We start from the raw sequence: 14,037 nt of genomic DNA on the forward strand, positions 1-14,037 counted from the left end.
ATTCTTACCCCCGCCCTCCCCCAGTTTAAGAATACGTAAGATTTGATATTCACACCCCCTGCTTACGTAATATTTTTTTTACATTTAATTTTGTTAGTTATTAAAATTTTTGTTAAAGGTTTATACATGGTGGTGGACGAAAGAAAGTTTACACTATTTAAAATCACATAACTTTTTAGAATTGGCCCAAACGACTTTAGTTTTTTTGAGGAGCTAGGCTAAGTTTGCTAAGTGAGGCATTTCGTCGGTTTGAAAAAAATTGTAATTGGTCGGAATAACGAAAAAAAATAGTAAAGGTCGTTGTTCCAACTTTTTTTTTCTGAACCTGTAATGAAAATTCAAAAATTCCGAAAGCAGCGATTTTCGACCTTATTCTGCGATCTTTAAGCGTTTGTAGCTCAGAGCAACGTTAACCGGTTTTGATGAAATTTTCAGCATGTACACAACTTACTTAAATCTACAAACGGGATTTAATTCTCATTACAGGAAAAAAAGTTGAAAAAACGACCTTTACTATTTTTTTTACTATTCGGACCCAATTGCAATTTTTTTCAAAACGACGAAACGCGCCACTTAACAAACTAATCCTTCCAGTTTCTAAAAAAAAACTCAAGTCGTTTGGACCAATTCTAAAAAAGTATTTCTTTCGTCCGCCACTGTAATTCATTTAACTCGGTTTCGGGAAGTTTAAACTAAAACTACTTTTCTGGAACATTAATGATAGAATTTGTATTTATTGAAAATTAGGTAAAAGAATATTACGTGAGGCACTACCTGACCCCCCCCCCCCCGTAAGAAAACGTAAGAAATATGCGAGCCCCTGCCGCCCCAAAAAAGCATTACGTAATTTAAGGATGACCCCTAGGCGCGCGCTCAACGCATAGCGTCGACGATTCTGAGCCGTCGATGGTGCGAGAGAGAGGGAGAGGGAGAGAGGGGGGGGGGGGTAGGCAGGTGAAAGACGAAGCGAAACAAAGTATCATGCTTTTCCTCTTTCGTAGCCAACGATAACGACCTGTCGACTCTTTCGTCCCCTTTCGCTCGCTCTCGACCGAGGGATACCAAGAAATAGTGGGGATAGCGACGCGCGTTCAACGCATAGTTGAGTGCGCTCATAGCGAGAGTTTACTGTAGCAATTCAACTCTTCTTAAATTTGAAGAAAAGGGGATAACAATTACATGGCGTAGGGCGTTGAGCGTTTAGACAGCTAAGCCATTCTGTCATGCTGATCCTTCTGTCGTTGTTGATATCACAGTACCTGGGCAATCTTTTGCCACATCTTTGAAGCAGTCTGTTACTAGCTACCATGGTGCGGAAACTTTTCCACTCTTTCCTTTCTAAAACCTGCAAGCATATAAAGGATATCCTCGTAACTTTTGATGTGCCAGATAGTTGCATGCAGCTCGTATTACTGCAGATCTTCGATATTATTAAGCGAAACACCTGTACGTGCCTTATTCTTGTTCTTATCGAGCATCACAAAGTGCCAAGTCGCTATCTGCTCCTCCTTAGAAGCTTGCCACTTAGCTGTCGTCTCATCCGAATCTGTACCTGAAGCCTTCATCTTCTTTTGCATTAGATCCATCAAATCTCGCAGAAACAGTTGCTTCTTCTGTTCAGGGCAACCTATCACATGTTTCAACGTTTCAGTCACGTTCTACGGTTAAGGTGCCAAGGAATTGTGTAGTTTCGTTACCTTTCATGGGCCTGCTAGGGGTGGGCACTGGATTACAGTTCGGGGTGCGATCTTTAGAAGACGTTCCTGGGATTGGTTTACCAGTGTCCTGGTACACGCACCAACAGTAGCCAGAGTAACACTGTACTCGATGGTACCTTCCATCGGGAGTGCATTCAGGCACGTAGAACTTCTTTTGAGAATGTTGCCTCTCGTCCTCCAGTACGGATCGTCTGTCCGTTAAGCAATCGTTTGCTGCAAATTTCATATACAATACACATTATCAAAACCCACTGGACTACGTACATCGATTTATTCGTAAATCGATCAACATGATACACAGGGGCGGATTTGGGTACGGGCTAAGTAGGCTGCAGCCTGGGGCGGTAAATTTTGGGGAGCGATAAATTTTGGGAGAGCGGAAAATTTTGGTAAGCGGCAAATTTTAGGGAGCGGAAAAATTTGGAGAGCCACAAATTTTTGGGAGCGATCAATTTTGGGGAGTGACATATTTTGGGAATGACATATTTTGGGGAATGACAAACTTTGGGGGAACGGAAAATTTTGGTAAGCGGCAAATTTTAGGGAATGGAAAAATTTGGGGAGCCACAAATTTTTGGGAGCGATAAATTTTGGGGAGTGACATATTTTGGGAATGACATATTTTGGGGAATGACAAACTTTGGGGGAACGGAAAATTTTGGGAACCGGCAAATTTTAGGGAGTGGAAAAATTTGGGGAGCCACAAATTTTTGGGAGCGATAAATTTTGGGGGAACGGAAAATTTTAGGGAGTGGAACATTTTGGGGAGCCATAAATTTTGGGGGAACGGAAAATTTTAAGGACTGGAAAATTATGGGGAGCAACATATTTTGGGGAGCCACAAATTTTTGGGAACGAAAAATTTTAGGGAGTGGAAAATTTTGAGGAGCAACAAATTTTTTGGGGAGAGATAAATTTTGGGGGAGCGGAAAATTTTGAAAAGCGGAAAATTATGGGGAACGGCAAATTTTGGGGAGATAAAAATTTTGGGTAGCATCAAATTTTGGGAAGTGACAAATTTTTGAGGGCCACAAAGTTCGAGCAAAAGAAATTGGCAAAGGTAGCTTCAGATAAGTTTAAAAGCAATTTCTTTTTTTTCATGTAGCGAATTAGAAATGCCTCGGATGTGAGTTGCGATATTGAATTAATGTGGAAAATGTCTCGCCTGTTTTAAATTAAAATATTTGATGATATTTCGCGGAAATATATCCGCCCGTTATCATCCATTGCTTAACTTAAAGTACCTACTCGAAGAATCACTCACAAGGGAAGTTACGTAACTCGAAAATTTAGAAAATTATGCAATTCTTTATGCAAGTAGAGTAGTTCATCCGTAACACAAACCTATCCTTTCATGGTACCATAGTGTCGTTTTAAGCCGGGTCCAGACCTGAATGAGTATACGCTGAGCAGGCTGAGCGCGCACGAATATTCTGATGTGGACGGGGGGTGCAACGGTAGCCAGGATCGCATGCTTCTACATCAGAAAGGGTGAGCGTGAACGCATATGCTAGCGTGGACGTGTCATTCGTGCGCGTCCAACCTGCTCAGCGTATACGCATTCAGGCCTGGACCCGGCTTTAGGGGGTGAAGTCACCCCTTTCGAAAAGCACAGAATTGTCTTTGACACGGAATATCTCGAGAACGGTTAGAGATATCGAAAAGAAGTTTAAACAAAAGTTGCATCTTTCTTTTATATCTACAAAACCGCGTAAAATAATTATCGGCTTAAGGACCTGTGGTGGGGGTAACTTGAAAAGTACGGATTTCTCGATAATTATTTTTACTCAGTTTTTTAGACATAAAAAATACATGCAACTTTTGTTTAAACTTCTTTCCGATATCTCTCACCGTTCTCGAGATATTATCCAACGAAAAAGAAAACTCTGCATTTTCCTCAAGGGGTGATTTCACCCCCTAAAACCACACTACGACACCAACAAAAAAATTTAGGTATATCTTACGGATGAACTACTCTACTTGCACAAAAAGTTGCATAATTCTCTGAATTTCTTATCAAATAATCTTTATTCGAAGAAAAACGCCCAGAAGCGGAACCATGCTTCTCGCTGCAGGCAACGATTCAAATTCTAGGCCTTCTAGATCAGCGAACCCGCCTCAGGGGATTAACCGGGATCATCGTTTCGATCACTGAGTATAAAAAGGAGGCACGCTTACCATCGCTGTCTTCTTTAGTGTCCGTTGGATCGTCGTTGAACGTTGGCCGAGAATGCACCGGGGCAGGATTGCCCTTCAGCACTGTGAAATACGAGAGAACAGAATCATAGTAAAGTCTTCACCATCCTCTCGAATAAAGTAGAAGAATCGGCCCTTTCACCGGAGACGAGCTCTGACATTACAGTCGATCTATGTACAAGGCTTCGTCTCCTTCAAAAATTTCGCCTCACTCCCGACGAGCGTGCGCAGCGAAAACTTCGGTTTCTCTGTACAGTTTGTTAATGCCAGCGGTTAATTTAGAAAATAATGATACTCAGTCGAGGATATTTACACGGGCGATCAAAAACATTGCACGTTTCTCTCGTACTTTCCCTACAGAATTTTGAAAAAAAAAAAGGAACCGTCACCACCCGACAAACAGGATCGTTCACACACACAGATGCATACGCGCTCGGACACATATAGTTCTTCTCTTTCTCAGTGTTTTCTTCTTTTTTTTTACAGTACATGCATGATAATTAGAACAGAAGCGTTACACAAATTCTATGGTACAATATACGCTGTCGCGCCTTCGATCCTCGCGCTGCGACTTTATACAGAATCGATGCGCGATTGATGAGTGGGTGGTGACGCACAGCTTAATGGAGAACGGAAATCTGCGAAACGAGAGTGGCGAAATGGAGTCGTATTTTTTTTTTTTTTTATCGCAATGATAAAGTCTCGCGGGCTTTGTTTCCTCCTGAGGGCGCGCGCCCCTGAAAATGTTCGCAGGACACCGAGGAGCATCTCGGCTCGAGAAACTGAATCGGGCAGAAGATACTCGGAGCAGTGCGGAATACACGAGGCGCGAAAAGTAAGAATCTTTTGGATGAGACCATTGCTGTTCAGCCGCTGCAAGGATTCCTGCGGATTTTTCTGCGCGCGATGTTTCATTAGCACTTCGACCCCTTTTCAGCAAACATTTGCGTTGCCCAGATACTGAACGCATCGAGGCTAAGTGTATTTTGTGGAAGAAACTGGCTACACTGCTTGACTTCTGTACTGCTAACATCGAGTAGTCGCGATGGGTCTCCAAGATGGTTAAGAAACTATTGGGAGACGGGCTTGGAATAGTTATTGCATCCCTCTCGAATTAGCGCGCAGAATTTCCATGAAAATGATAAAGGGATGAGTGTGCGATTTATTTTGGCCAGGAGGTGCACGTTTTTCCAATAAGTATTTTGACAAATTGTAAGAGGCAATTATGAATAGAATTTTGCGATAATTTGTGAACGAATATTTCACGTTCAGATTTCTTTTCGCACGACTCGAGATTCGATCACTTTGAATATTCGAATACTACTGATTATTCGAATATTTACAGCTCTAATTTTGACCCGCAGCAACAATGATACTGTATCCATTTTAGACGGCTTTCTTGTTATACTAATTGAGGATTTAAATATTTGTAGATTTTTATGCTATCAGTACAGCAATATTAACAGCGTAGAAAATAATAAAGAACGCGACTGTGTAATGGAATTCATCAAATATTAAGGGGAGGTTCCGGTCTAAAAGTCAATTTTTTTATTTCGTTTTTTGAATGTGCAATATTTTGGGAATACGTGTTTAAAAGGATTTGTTGAAATTCGTAAAATTCCCGAAGTTATGGCATTTGAGTAACGGCCACTCGGCGCCCACGTGAAACTTTAAACGCGTTTTTCTCGAAACAGTGTTCTCAGAACGGTGGGACTTGTATCTCCAAAAGTTATTATCCGATTGGATTGAAAATTTTTTTATTTTGAAGAATATACTTCTGGCTAGGGGAGATACCAGAAAAAATACAAAAAATGAGAATTTATAATTTTCAAAGGCGTTGGAAGGGTGAAAAATATAGGGAAAAAGTGATTTCAAACTTCAAGTGTCGTTATTTTCTTAAAAAATCTCACTTTTGCATTTTTTTCTGGTTTACTCCCTAGCCAGACGTATATTCTTAAAAATAAAAAAAGTTTCAGTCGAATCGGAGAATAACTTTTGGAGACACAGGTCCCACCGATTTTGATCAATTTTGTGACACCTTGACTTTAACGGCTCCCCAGTGCCGTCTGCAATGATTAATTATAAAACAAAAAATATATCTCTATAATCTAAGACATCCTTAACAGAATGCAAAAAGTTCCATTAAATTATATAAAGTAGTTTTCCTTTAATTAATTCCTAAAGATCACCTATTTTTAGGGGCTCTAGACCAGAACCTCCCCTTAATCACGCCAATTGCGAACGTGTTTGCAGGAAATCCATAAGAAACGTGGCAGCGGCGAAACAGTGGCGACAGTAGAGAGGCTCGAAGAAGAGGATTCACAGAAGTAAGGTGAGAGTGGTTGTGGACGTGCAGAACTGGGACTCACCTTGGTCCGTGGCCCGGGTCCTCTGGGCCTCAGGGACCTCGGGGCGCTCGTCTGCGGGGTTCAGCGACAAGAACAAACGTACTAAATGATAACAATGATGTCACTCAGCCGACCGGCCTTACCTATATGTACAATGTTTTTTTGTCATTCGCGCATCGCAGGTTTTTCTAGCAGAGCAGCGAGAGCGGTGGCGAGCACATCGATTCGGGGTCACCCCTTCGATGCGTCTATTCTCCAAGCGGCAGTCTCACACAGCCCCGAAAGTATTGCGCTTCTGTTCCCCGTACGTTTGCTTCGCGGGGCTCTCGATATTCCCATTGCTCGTTTCGAGGGGACGCGCCTCATGCGGTGGCTTAGCGCGTGCCATCGGCACAGACCATGCGAGAGCTACGCGTTAAAGGGGCATGCATTTGGGGAAAACGTCCCGGGAGTTACGAGAATCAACGTGCTGAGTGGCCTTTCCGCGGCGAACGGGTACCGGGGATTATTATTTGCACTTTGCTGAGAGCATTGGTGATTCGGGAATGAGTGAGAGAGTAAGTTGCACTTGGAAGACAGAAAGGAGTCAGAACTGACTCGAGCGAGGAGACATTGAGGAATCCTGGGCACGACGAATGCCATTACTCAACATGCAAGTGGCCACGATTATTCTATGCATCCACCGTTTCACAGGCGATTCTACTTTTACGATTGGGCGGATATATGCTTGGAAGCAAAGTGTGTATACCACTTCAGAAGGCTGAGGCGAGGATAACAAGCATTCTACATTGGCTAAATAGACGAGAGTGTCTGCGATATTTCCTAATCTTCTCTACACTACGAATAGAACAGAACGACAGAAAGGATATACTAAACTGTAGGGTAAGTCCGGGACTGCCGGTTCACCTGATATAAAATGGCTATTAAAACTAACTAATACTGATATTACTCAATTTAGCAGAATAAACCTAAGGTATGTTCTGAAGAATAAACCTAAGGTATGTTCTGAAGAATAAACCTAAGGTGTGTTCTGAAGAAAAAACCTAAGGTGTGTTCTGAAGAATAAACCTAAGGTATGTTCTGAAGAATAAACCTCTAAGGTATGTTCTGAAGAATAAACCTAAGGTGTGTTCTGAAGAATAAACCTCTAAGGTATGTTCTGAAGAATAAACCTAAGGTATGTTCTGAAGAATAAACCTAAGGTATGTTCTGAAGAATAAACCTCGAAGGTATGTTCTGAAGAATAAACCTCTAAGGTATGTTCTGAAGAATAAACCTAAGGTATGTTCTGAAGAATAACCCTAAGGTATGTTCTGAAGAATAAACCTATATGTATGTTCAGATTTCTATGCTGATTCAGGAAAAGTGGTCGATATTTGTTTTAAGTTAATATTTGCTGAGAATCAGGTTGAAATCTGAAATGCTGGCATATGAGCACCTCTCCCCAGGTGCCGGGATAAATGTTTTTTGTCGTTGGCAGAGGCCACTCATATAATTGTTAATTATTCGTGAAAGAATAACAAAGAAGACAGGAAAATAATTTATGAGTGAATACTACAATTATTACAGATTTATTGATATTTAATTTGTTTACGACCAACAAGTAAGGAACCCACCGAACGCAAAGTGAACTACCTACTGCCGATTAAATAAATAAACAAATATAATAAAAGGAATTATAGCTCGACCATCTCTTCTTTCTGTAGCGAGAGATGGTCTCCTCGTTAACTTTGGAAGGAAGAGTCAATGTGGCCAAATACTTTGTCTGAATTGTCCCTCGACACCTCTACGATCTTATTATCCAAAATATTAAAGGAAAATTAATTTAGAAGTATGTTTCAAATACGATTATGCACACCGCTGTTTAACAAAAGATAAATTACCTTTTACAGCCTATAAATCCAGAAAAATACAGACGGAAACGAAGTGACGCTATTCATCAAACTGTTCAGCTTCTCGAGAAGCAATTGGTCTGTCCTTTAAGGGGGCACTCTACTGTAACTGCCCGTTTTTCAACGTCATCTTTGAGAATTTATTTAATAAAAACTATAAGGTTATACTATCTGGCATTTTGCCTACATATCAAGGTAGGTTTGAAGTAATGCTCAGAATTTTTTATCTAGTTTGTTGCACATATACATAGATATAGTCGGTGGTGCAAGCTTCTTCAAAACAATTCCGACGTGCGTGGGTGTGGGAGCTGTTCTAGTCATCTAAAATAGAAAAACTAAGATTTATTTTCTTTATTATATTTGTCGCTATGGTTCTTTTTCCACAGAGGTCCGCTAACAATAAAAATCTGCAAAATTTAGCTTTTTCCGTTCCGTAGAATTTATAGTATACAGTATAGAGACTCGTCCGTGGTTCAAACCTTAGCGACAAACATAATAAAGAAAATAAATCTTAGTTTTTCCATTTTGGATGACTAGAACAGGTCCCACACCAATGACCGTTGGAAAAGATTTTTTTTGAAGAAGTTTGTGCCACCGACTATATCCATGTATATATGCAACAAACTGGATAACAAAATTCTGAGTATTACTTCAAACCTACCTTAATATGCAGGCAAATCGCCAGATAGCAGAAACTTATAGTTTTTGCTAAATAAATTTCGGATGAGGGCGTTGAAAAACGGGCAGTTACACTCTAGATTACCCCCTTAAGGGGGCAGGTTACCCTCAAAATTTTCGAAAATTGTTTTTTAGGATGTTTGCATATTCCGCTAGCTACATCTTTTCTACGTATTTTAAGCGTAAGCGAGCCCCGAAATTCTAAAAAATGAAGGACTTACAGTAAAAAATGTACGAGCCTGCACATCACATCGGATAACGATGTCCAACTTTAAACGCGATTTCCCAGAAACTACGTTTTCCAAAACGGTGAGCATAAAATCTCGAAAACTGCTCCAATGATTTGAATGAAAATTTACAGAGAGCAGGACACTATTCCCCTCCACTATTTTCAATATAAATTCTTTAAAAAAAGATAGAAAATATTTTTCTTACAAAAAAAAAGGAAAACACCTAAAAAATAAAAGTTATAGAACCTAACAAATAAAAGTTATAGAACCTAAAAAATTAAAGTTATAGAACCTAAAAAATAAAAGTTATAGAACCTAAAAAATTAAAGTTATAGAACCTAAAAAATAAAACTTATAAAACCTAAAAAATAAAAGTTATAGAACCTAAAAAATTAAAGTTATAGAACCTAAAAAATAAAAGTTATAGAACCTAAAAAATAAAACTTATAGGACCTAAAAAATAAAAGTTATAGAACCTAAAAAATAAAACTTATAGGACCTAAAAAATAAAAGTTATAGGTCCTAACAAATAAAAGTTATAGAACCTAAAAAATAAAAGTTATAGAGCTATATAGGAACCGTAACTTATTCTTATATAGTCTGATATTTAGGTTCTTTATAACGCTTATTCCTAATAAAGGTTCTTCATAACTCTTTCAAGAACCGAAATCTTTATAATAATCAATTTCAATCCCTGGTTATTTACACGCAATCTACATAAGGACCCTAGCCTCGTCCAGTAGCGGTTTACTCTCCAAACTCTAAAGAACCCTAACTCGCATCTAGTCCCCGCGAATCTCAGCGCAGCTCACTGGAGAGCCCAAAGATGGGATTCGGCGAGTCCCCCTTAATCGGTGGCCCCCAATTAGCCGCCAAATTTACGAGCTCGCTGTGGCCCTAGCGGCGAGTACGTGTGCCGCAGTTACGTACGCAGAAGCCTGCTCGGCGTTGCTCGCGGAACGAGCTGATAGTTGGCGTAGGCGCGGATTTACGAAGCGACGGGTCGCGCGGGCGGCCGTTCATTCTCGTAGGCCAAGCCGCGAGTACGGAGCATGTGCGCGGGGTCAATTGCTTCCAATTCCACGGCGGCCAGCCGCGAGTGTGGGCAAACTTCCGGCAGGATTCACGAATGTTAAACGGGGCCGACTATGGAAGACGACCCTTGGCGCGCGCGACATCCTGTCCAGGCAACGGCTCCCCGTAATTTATGCCACGATTTAGACGCCGACGACGGCGACGTCCGCGACGACGGTCTTCCGGCGTTATCCTCGGACGACACGCGACGGCCACCGGTCTTTGTGATATTTTTATTTATAGCCGACTTCAACGACGTCGCACACGCGCCCTTCCCTCGCGGACCCGTCGTCCCAGGCTCCGTTTTAAAACCCCCTCCCCCCCCGGCCTCTCTACCCCGCGGCGTATGCCTCATGTAATATGCAGGCAGCAGGTAATTAGCATGCATGTAGTGCGCGGTGCATCGGGATGTTAAGTAATTATAGATTTATGCGGTGGGCGGGTAACGAGAAATGGAATACTCGCAACTGCGGCTGTGCTGGGCTCCGAGACGGAGGAGGGTGTAGTGCTGGTTGTAGAATAGAATTGGGGATGGAAATTCTAACCTGGAAATTCGAAACGTCTTGAAAGTTTGTGAATATGTTGGGGATTTCCTCCTGATCACAACGCAATTTTTGTTTGCTGCACAAATCCACTCTAAGGGGGTGGAATTGGTCCCTGAATATCCGGTTATTTTCCTATTTGGTGTTATAACTCGTGAACTGTAAAATAATTTCTTTGCCAAATGATAGAGCTAATTAAAAGAAGTAACTTTTGTTTTGAAACTATTTTTCTATCTCTTGCGGTTCGCGAGTTATATTACAAAATTGTCGAATTTTCAGGGGTTAATTTCACCCCCCTCGAGTGAATTTGGGGAGTAAACAAAATTTGCGTTGTAATCAGGAGGAAATCCCCTACGTATTCACAAAGTTTCAGAATTTTTCGAAGTTCCGGGTTCGGGATCTTCCCCTGTAAGAAGGGAGCGTTCCCAATCCGAAATTTCTGATTTTAGTGGGACTTCGTGTAACTGTAGAGAATTTTTGGAGAAGGTAGGTTAGACCGGGTCGGTAGTAACGGGGGTGAATGTAACACGTTAAATACCTCAGAACATATAATAGATATTAATATAAATTTTGTATAGTGGGCAAAATAACTTTTCGGTATCCTAAAGTTACTTTTTCTTACTGATTTAAAATCGTAATATAAATGTTCCCTTTGTAAGTACGGACTCTTTCTTTCTTTTTAATCTTTAATCTGACCTTTTTTAAAGTAATACTGATCGTTACTTAACACTTTTAAGTGCCCCGTGAGTCGAAATTTATAATTTAAGTTCAAAAGCATGGCCGGGGATGATTGTAACATCGGCAGTCGGGATCGGCTGTACCGCAACATAACAAAGAAGCTGAAAAATATTACTCTCTTCTCTGCATTGAGAATTGAAAGATGGGTGCAATGTACTGAACGCAAGGACTAAGCACCTGAAGAATGCACCAGCCAAAGTGTTTTTTATATCTGCCACAATAATTGCGATGCCGTATAATTGCTTATAAATTCTACTTCTGCTCATTGATATACCATAATTTAAATCAATAAATACTTTAACCTTGTAAATTTAAATTTCTGTCATTATCGACCCCATGCAGAGTTACAACGGCTCCGGGGATCAGGAGCGGCTGTAACACTTTCTCCGCTTTCCATTTTTATATTACTAACTTGGATATTACTTGACGTACAGTGAAATTGTTGTGACTCAATAATGTCAGATAAGTAAGTAACACTTTCGTGTACGAACTTTTATTGTGAATGTAATAGTTCTTGCGTAGTCGTATTCGAAAGTCAAAGTGCTACTACCGCCCTCGGTCTCCCATCTGTTTAAGGAGAAATTTTTCTCTGCTGAAATTCACTCCGAAGGGTTGAAATCAACCCCTAAAGGTATCGCGCCTTTTCGTTTTTTTAATGCAGTGCAATAAATAAACCCCTAGATTCGCAAGCTTCTGAAGTGTACCACTGTCAGCAGGAATGACATAAAGTAGCAAGTAGATCATTTAAAAAATAAATGTTTGAACGAATGTGAGTGAACTGAAAACGCGAGGCAATCGCGTGGCAGTGAACGCCTCAATGTTCTCTGTTTTAATAGAATTAAATTCCTTCACCCCTCTGCGCATTTATAACCGTAACAAAGGGATTTCGACAAAGCAGAAAACTGAGGCCTTGAGACGGGGTTGAGATTGGGAATTCAGGATCGAATGATGGATGCTTTAAGGCGTGACATATTAAGGGGGAAGCCTGGTGTAGCGGATCGAAGAAATCGATTTTTTTTTTGCATAAATCAATAGTTGAACATCACGACAATATGTTCCCAAAGCCGCAAAACGAAATTCGAAAAATTAAAGCGGATATAGCCGGTTTTGCTACGGAGCGCCAGGCTACCACAAAACTTGAAATGTGTTTTTCTCGAAACGACAGTTTTATACTTTGCGGGCAATGTAACTAAAAAAATATTCAACCAATCGACTTGGCCTTGTGCACGGATATTTGTGAACATTTTCTTCATAGTACTAAGTTATTAGTATAATGATATTGTTTAAATAAATAACTTTTTTTTAGACATTTAAGGCAAAATTTCGTTGGAAACAGTGAACTTTTTATTCAAGAGGCCGCCGTTTGTTCATTTTGCATCTTTTAAGTTTCAAATTACTTCATTCTGTGCGTACACTCATAAACTAAAAGAAAATTGTTCGATTTTTGGTTTCAGATGAAACCAAACGACGCTACGTTGCCCGCAGTGCAATAATTGCGTCGCCAACGGACTGGGCATAACTTTGTCATTTGCCGCTCTTTTTTAATAATTTTTTTTTTTGTTATATACCTTAACCTGTTAATACAATATCCTGAAAGTTTCAGAAAGATCTATCAAATACTTTCTTTAAAAAAAATTCCCGAAAAATGCCGCGATTTTCATTTAGTTACACCAGGCTCCCCCCTTAATGCTCGTCGAATGATAGCTCTGAGGGCATACGGAAGAAATTTCGAAACTAAAGAGGGCTATCGCACGTCTCGCGTGTCGGGAAATGTTCAGAACCGAGTGAATGCATAAATTTCTACGGAACGCTAGCACACGGCATAGTACAGAGGGCGTAGGGAGCTGTACAAAAGATAAGCAGAGGTACTCGAGGTCCTGCCAAGCAGAGAAGCTCGCGCGCGTAATGTTTATGGAAATACGCAACCCCTTGTGGGAATGAACTACGCGATCGCCGCGGGCCTCCTCTCCACTCGCTTCCTCTAAAAATCCTCGAGCGCGAGTTATCGCGCAGTATGAAAGTGTCAAGCGATCGTAGACTTAGCGATGAGCGGGGGAGAGGGGGCGGGAGGGAAGAACGGGCCACTTTAATTGGAAAGATACACACTCCTCGCATGTAAACGAAGATTAAGAAGCGTTATAATAGCGCGGGGCGATAAAACGATCCAACTGCGACGCTTTAGATCGCTTCATCCCAGATCGAGTAAATTATGGCTCCCCCGTAAGAAACGTCCATTTATCTGCTTTTAAAGCGCGATACAGCGCTCGTCCCGTGACTAATAAGCTACGATAGCCATATGCGTCCACATGCTCGTAATTTAATCACCCGTAATTAGAACCACGATGAATTCGTGCGATTCTGACTGCACGTTCCCCTCTTAAGGGGGAACACCACTGTGACGGCCGGAAAAGTAAGCGGTTTTTAAGAATTTTTCTCAGGAATAATTTACAGCTTTCACAGAAAATTTGTATTGCCTGCCTTTAGTAGGCTGTCTTAAGAGATTATATAAAAAAAAGTGGAAAAACATGGTTAAATTTTAATATATTAATTACTCTTCTAGACCCCCCACGCGAGCTGGAATGTGTAAGGGAATCCACCGGGAAGCTAAGCTAAGCTATACT

At 40.9% G+C, this 14,037-nt stretch overlaps 1 protein-coding gene across 3 annotated transcripts in view; it reads right to left on the reverse strand.

Annotated features, from left to right (window-relative positions):
• Magu (SPARC related modular calcium binding-like protein magu) overlaps positions 1 to 14,037 on the reverse strand; it is a 52,387-nt gene that overhangs the window by 785 nt on the left and 37,565 nt on the right. Inside the window, exons 5-9 of one of the 3 annotated variants that reach the window (XM_076812751.1) lie at positions 6,284 to 6,364; positions 3,897 to 3,977; positions 1,698 to 1,931; positions 1,455 to 1,627; positions 1,180 to 1,345 (exon numbers count right to left, since the gene is read on the reverse strand). In XM_076812751.1, coding sequence (XP_076668866.1) covers positions 1,180 to 1,345; positions 1,455 to 1,627; positions 1,698 to 1,931; positions 3,897 to 3,977; positions 6,284 to 6,364 — 735 coding nt within the window. The remainder of the gene's footprint in view (positions 1 to 1,179; positions 1,346 to 1,454; positions 1,628 to 1,697; positions 1,932 to 3,896; positions 3,978 to 6,283; positions 6,365 to 14,037) is intronic. The other 2 variants (XM_076812760.1, XM_076812769.1) reach the window with 2 other exon arrangements.

Source organism: Andrena cerasifolii, chromosome 1 (assembly GCF_050908995.1).
Source record: "Andrena cerasifolii isolate SP2316 chromosome 1, iyAndCera1_principal, whole genome shotgun sequence".
Classification (NCBI taxonomy): domain Eukaryota; kingdom Metazoa; phylum Arthropoda; class Insecta; order Hymenoptera; family Andrenidae; genus Andrena; species Andrena cerasifolii.